General features: G+C 44.6%; 1 protein-coding gene across 2 annotated transcripts in view; it reads left to right on the plus strand.

The window, feature by feature from the left end:
* LOC134218538 (neurotrophin 1) overlaps positions 1 to 6036 on the plus strand; it is an 80427-nt gene extending 74391 nt beyond the window's left edge. For both annotated transcript variants that reach the window (XM_062697666.1, XM_062697667.1), the window contains exons 4-6: positions 890 to 1030; positions 1102 to 1257; positions 4228 to 6036. In XM_062697666.1, the coding sequence (XP_062553650.1) occupies positions 890 to 1030; positions 1102 to 1257; positions 4228 to 5344 (1414 nt within the window). In that variant the 3' untranslated portion in view covers positions 5345 to 6036. The remainder of the gene's footprint in view (positions 1 to 889; positions 1031 to 1101; positions 1258 to 4227) is intronic.
* The last annotated feature ends 543 nt before the right edge of the window (positions 6037 to 6579 follow it).

Here is a 6579-nt window from a genome sequence, read left to right on the forward strand (position 1 = left end):
ATAAACTAAAATGCCTAACATCATCCGTCGGTGTGGTGCAGTGTGCCTAGCCAGAGAGGCATTATTATTTCCGTTTTCAAAACGGCGATGCGCTGTGCGAGATAAAATCACTTTGATTGATCTGCTTGACGCATGGAGAGGATGCGCCCATCGAACTACTTGCTTCACCCAACTAATTTAGATAATGTTTCAAGACTTATGGGGCGAACACAATGCTGCGTCATCGCAGACTTCAACTTCATCGCATATGGCCGGATCCATATGCGATGAAGTTGAAGTCTGCGATGACGCAGCATTGTGTTCGACCCTTTACATCGGTGCGGCTGTGACTGATCTCAGTGTTGTAATCCTAAATTGTTCAATTTTCCATTTGATCATGTAAGTACTCGCTGCACTGGGTTGCACTGCGTTGATGACCGACATCTTAATTAAAACTGATATTGCGTGATGCACCCGGCGAAATAACAAAAGTGCTTCGAGAACTTTCCCTATAGATATATGTTGAATTATCGTACGTGTAGTAATTACTGAAACAGGCTGGTTAATAGATAGCTTGACGGGGCCTTTCTTAGCCGTGCGGTAAGCTCCGTGATAAGCAATACCATACTGAAGGTGGCTGGGTTCGATTCCCGGTTCGGTGTAGGAAATTTTCGGGTTGAAAATTGTTTCGACTACCCTGGGCATAAAAGTACCATCGTTTAGCCTCATGATATACAAATACATAAAAAAAATGTAACTTGGCATAGAAACCTCGCAGAAATAATAAAAAAATAAGATCTGCGGTAAGGTCTGCGACAACAAGAAAGGTCCTACTGAAAATTTCACTGATGACATTTGACTCAAAAGATTTTTACATAATTTTCTATTCATTTGCATTGATTTTCCGCAGGCCACAAATCATGACCAGCATTAGTCGACACCGGCGGGCTATGGGAGCGTTGTTGGCGGAGTACATCGACAAGAGCAACGAGCTCGACAAAAATGCCTTCGAACCGGAGGACATTGAGGCAGGAATCAATACTAAACTAACGTGAGAACATTTTGTAGAATTATATTTTTTATTGACGCAAATTAGTTAATTCGGTCTTAAACTATTTTTAGAAAACGTTCCGACGATCCATCTAAATCGGGTGGTGGTATGTGTCCGAGCATCATCCGTTATGCACGACCGCAGAAGGCTCGGTCCGCTACCGGGGAGTGGAAGTACATCGTCAACACCGGAGAGCACACGCAAACGCTTCGATTGGAGAAGTGCACGTAAGTGAATTATAATTTGTAGTTCCTTTGGAGGGTTTTTTCCACCTACCGGAAATATTTAAGGGAACGGGTAACGATCCACTGTTGAAAAGCGGAACTTCAATGTTTGACAAAAGTTTTACAGTTTGGACAAGGCATTTTAATAAGTTTAACTGGCGAACGTATACAAACACTGGGGTGTAGAGAAAGTGTTAGGAAATGTTTGTTTACAACTTATTACAACACACCCCGATTTCCTAGGTACGATGCATCATGTTCACTAGTTATTAGGAAAAGATTATATCAACTACTGGCTACAAGGGAACTAAAGGTCGATTTTCCATCATATGACGTTGGTCGACAATATGCCACTTTCCAATTAATAGTCAAAATCAGCGGTTCTCAACCTTTTTCTTGAGAGGTACCCCTTGGAACTTTTGCATTAATTGAGGTACCCCCTCTCAAAATTAGGCTTCCAATCCCTTTGAAAAAATAATACCGAGCCCTTTGAAGGGAAGCTCCTTTAAGCTTTTGAATCCCTTTGAAGTAGACTTCCTCGCCTCTTCATTAGAGGCTTCTGAGCCTCTTGTAGAGAGGCTTCCGAGCCTCTTGAAGGCGGTTTTTGAGCCACTGAAACGGAGGCTTCCTTTGCAGCTTAAAACGACGCTTCCAAGCCTCTTGAAAGAAGGTTTTCGAACCTCTCGAAAGGAGCCTTCCCAGCTTCTTGAAAGGAGGAGGCTTCTCAGCCTCTTAGAAGGAGGCTTTTGAGCCTCGTGAAAGGATGCTTTTAAGTCTCTTGAAATGTGGCTTCCTACCCTCTTGAAAAAAGCCTTCCGAGTCTTTTGTAAGGAGGCTTTTTAGCCTATTGAAATGAGGCTTCTGAGCCTGGAAGGTTGTTTTTGAGCCTCTTGAAAGGATCTTGAAAGGAGACTTCTAAACCTCTTGAAAAAAGGCTTCCGAGCCTCTTGAAAGAAGGCTTCCGAGCCTTTTGAAAGAAGGCTTCCGAGCCCTTTGAAAGAAGGCTTCTGAGCCTTTTGAAAGAAGGATTCTGAGCCTCTTGAATGGGGGCTTCCGTGCCTCTTGAAAAAATGCTTCCGAGCCTCTCGAAAGGAGCCTTCCCAGCCTCTTGAAAGGAGGAGGCTTCTGAGCCTCTTAGAAGGAGGCTTTTGAGCCTCTTGAAAGGATGCTTTTAAGTCTCTTGAAATGTGGCTTTCTACCCTCTTGAAAAAAGCCTTCCGAGCCTTTTGTAAGGAGGCTTTTGAGCCTGGAAGGAGGTTTTTGAGCCTCTTGAAAGGATCTTGAAAGAAGGCTTCCGAGCCTTTTGAAAGAAAGCTTCCGAGCCTTTTGAAAGAAGGCTTCCGAGCCTTTTGAAAGAAGGCTTCCGAGCCTTTTGAAAGAAGGCTTCCGAGCCTTTTGAAAGAAGGCTTCCGAGCCTTTTGAAAGAAGGCTTCCGAGCCTTTTGAAAGAAGGCTTCCGAGCCTTTTGAAAGAAGGCTTCCGAGCCTTTTGAAAGAAGGCTTCCGAGCCTTTTGAAAGAAGGCTTCCGAGCCTTTTGAAAGAAGGCTTCCGAGCCTTTTGGAAGAAGGCTTCACAGCCTCTTAAAAGGATGTTTAAAGGAGTTTTCCGAGCCTCTTGATAAGAGCCTCTTGAAAAGAGGATTTTGAGCCTTTTAGAGGGAGGCTTTTGAGCCTCTTGAAAGGATGCTTTTGAGTCTCTCGAAAGGGATTTTTGAACCTCTTGAAAGGAGGCTTCCGAGCCTCTAGAAAAAGAGGATTTTGAACCTCTTGAAAGGAGATTTCCGAGCCTCATGTAAGGCTTCCGAGCCTCTTGAAAGAAGGCTTCCGAGCCTCTTGAAAGGAATCTTCCGAGCCTCTTGAAATGACGCTTCCGAGCCTCTTAGAAGGAGGCTTTTGAGCCTCTTGAAAGGATGCTTTTGAGCCTCTTGAATTGAGGCTTCCGAGCCTCTTGAAAGGAACCTTCCGAGCCTCTTGGAAGGAGGCTTCTGAGCCTGGAAGGAGGTTTTTGAGCCTCTTGAAAGAAGACTTCTGAGCCTCTTGAAAGTAGGCTTCTGAGCCTCTTCAAAAGAGACTTCCGAGCCTCTTGAAAAGATATTGAAAGGAGGCTTCCGAGCCTCTTGAAAGGAGGCTTTTGAGCCTCTAGAAAAGGAGGCTTTTAAGCCTCTAGAAAAGAAGTCTCTTGAGCTTCTTGAAAAGGAGGATTCCGAGCCTCTTGAAAGGAGGCTTTTGGGCCTCTTAAAAGAGATTTTTGAGCCTCTTGAAAGAAAGCTTCCGATCCTCTTGAAAATAGGCTTCCGAACTTCTTGGAAAGATGCTTCTCAGCCACTTGAAAGGAGGCTTCGGAGCCTTTTGAAAAAGGCTTCCGAGCTTCCGTAAAGGAGGCTACTTCATCTCTTGAAAGGAGGTTTCCATGCCTCTTAAAAGGAGGCTTCCGAGCCTCTTAAAAGAAGGCTTACGAGCCTCTTGAAAGGAGGCAACCTAATTACTTGAAAGGAGGCTTCTGAAGTGCCCAGGAGGCTTCCGAGCATCTTGTAAGAAGGCCTTCAAGCTGCTTGGAAGAAGGCTTCCGAGATGCGTAGAAGGATGCTTCTCATCCTCTTGCAACGAAGCAACCGAGCATTAGTGAAAAAAAAATCATTTTGTTCATTCGACGTTTTGCTCGTTCGATCTTTTGTTCCGCAGCCCTTTATACATTGTGCTGGTTGTGGAAGGCAGAATTCAATTGGGATTTATTGATCGCATTGCATATTATGTACAATATAAATTTTTGAAAACATTTATAAAAACTATATCAATGAGTTTTGATTGGAATTGTAATACGTCCGCCATTACGCATTTTTGTCCGAGGTACCCCCTAGGGCCAGCGAAGGTACCCCCAGGGGTACATGTACCCCAGGTTGAGAACCGCTGGTCAAAATTATAACAAAAAATCTAGTCAAAACCCCCAACTTTATTCGTTTCTTTATTCTCCTCAGGACACCCCAGGACAGCTGCACCTATTTGACAGACAACTTCCGTTCCCGTTGCGTTCAAATTTACAACTATCACCGTCTTCTCAGTTGGGATACGGCTCGAGGTCTTCACGTCGACATTTTCAAGGTGCCAACTTGCTGCTCTTGCCACATTGACGGATATAGGGAAACTTTCCCTCCATTCAACGGAGCAGCTGCTACAAACGAGTACGACACTAAGAGCGATTCCTACGAGGACCCCAACATCGCTGCCAGCAACGTCATTCGGAACACGCAGTACAGTACGCTCAAATTCGACAACAACGATGAACCAGAAAACGTGGAGGGCAACATCGCATACCACTTTGCCAATGGGTTCCAGCGAATGAAACCGCCAAAATACGATAACGGAATTCTGATCCCACCAAGTCCCCCGCCACATCAGTTTTCCAAGAGCCGCTTCGAGCGCCCCAAGCTGATGCTTCCTAAAAAGCAGAATTTGGCGCACTACATGCCACCACCAATTCTTGACACTTACCTCAGCCCACCACCAAACGATGTCAGCCACTACACTCCTTTCAAACGAGGTCCACATTTCACCAGCGATAACTCCCTCAAGCGAACGGCTCAAATCCAACCCAGCCGGAACCGACTACCCTTACGCAAGCAAATCAATGTCGACCAAAATATCGCCGAAACGGACATCCGAATCAACCAAGTCCAAGTACTGCCTCCCAACAAACAGGATCGGCTTCCACCAACGCAAGCTACCGAGAAACAGCGGAAACGATACACCACCACTCAGCCCCCACAAACTCCAGTGCACAAAAAAGAGAAAACCCCACATTACCAACAACGACCCAAACAACAGCCGGTAAAACCGACCTCCATCATCCCGGTGACATCGCCTCCCACAACCACTACCACCGCTGCCACAACCAACGGTCACCAGCGGATCAACTACAACTACCATCCCATCATCGACTTCTTCGAGGAGCAAGAAGCGCCGGAACTTCCGGAACAAATTGACCGTATCGGTCTGAATATCAACGGCAATGGGCCCATCATGGGATCCTCCATGAACAGTTGGACGCCGGTTGTGCACACAAGCCAAGGCCGACCCATGAGGATACCGATCTGATATGCCGCCACCTGCACCAACCATCTTTCACCTCTTCTAGCTTATTAATTTATTGAAACTCACCACGCGCGACAGCTTTGCGGTGCATTGCTTGCCGACGTCGCCGCTGCGGTGAAAGCTTTCGATGCGCGAAAGCTCTTTGAAAATACTCTTTGCTTTGCTTTTGGGCGATTTCAACGATCGCTCAAGCGAGGAACTTGTTTCGCTCTCTTTCTTCTCTCTTGGCTGGCTGGGCTTTCGGTTGCAGCACACATCACGAAGAAATTTTCTGAGCTTTACTTGTTCCCTATAGCTAAAAACGTGCTTCTAACGCGTTTTGCCCTCTATCTTTGCTACTAACGTATTCGAACGGTTCGAAAACTGTTCGAATTGCCTTAGGTTATGCGCACAACCCCGCACATTGAATTGTTGCTCAAATTTCACTGTTTGACTTTAACTTATTTCCATCTATCTACCCAAATACCTGTTCGAGGGATGCATCGTACGTTTTGTGTTCCGATATGTAGCTAAGTAAGGAGACTACCCTAGTGTGTAATGTTAAATTTTAATTTTATTTATGACAAACCGACGACGCCACAAACGAGCGTGTGGCGCTGAAGAAGGACCAACAATTTTGCGTTGTTTTATGAAATACATTGAGATTGAAAATATGTAGGTTGAAGGAATGGAGAAATACATTCGCTGTGATTCTAGCCGACGGTTAACTTTGATTGACTACAACTGTCCGAAATTTGTCCTGTTTGTAGCAAACATGGCATAGGCAAGTCGTTACGGTTATGAAAATGAAGTAATACAGAAGTACTCATAAATACTCATCCATTACAGTTGTCAATATTTTTTGTTGATCGGATTGACCTGTCATAATTTTTCTTAGTATTATTATCATAATCGAATATTTCTAATCGTCGTCGTTAGTAATGATTTTATAGGTGCTGAGTTGGGTGCGTTTCAACTCACGAGTGATTTGAATCGTTTATGAGTTTTGAGATTTTGAGTTTTTCCCAACACTGGTCGTTACGTACATACACTGATTTTTATAGATGTTGAATGAAAAACCGTTGATTTTTTTTCAGTCTCAAATTGCAGGTCCTGGTAATTGTCTTATTATCGCTTTTAAACCTGTAATGATATTGAAATTAACGATAAGGACTTTCAGTAGATATCTTACTTAGGAATCATCCATAAATTAGGTAACGGTTGGAGGAGAAACGGGGTTGCCAGAAGTGTGACGGTGC

This window comes from Armigeres subalbatus, chromosome 2 (assembly GCF_024139115.2).
Source record: "Armigeres subalbatus isolate Guangzhou_Male chromosome 2, GZ_Asu_2, whole genome shotgun sequence".
NCBI lineage: Eukaryota > Metazoa > Arthropoda > Insecta > Diptera > Culicidae > Armigeres > Armigeres subalbatus.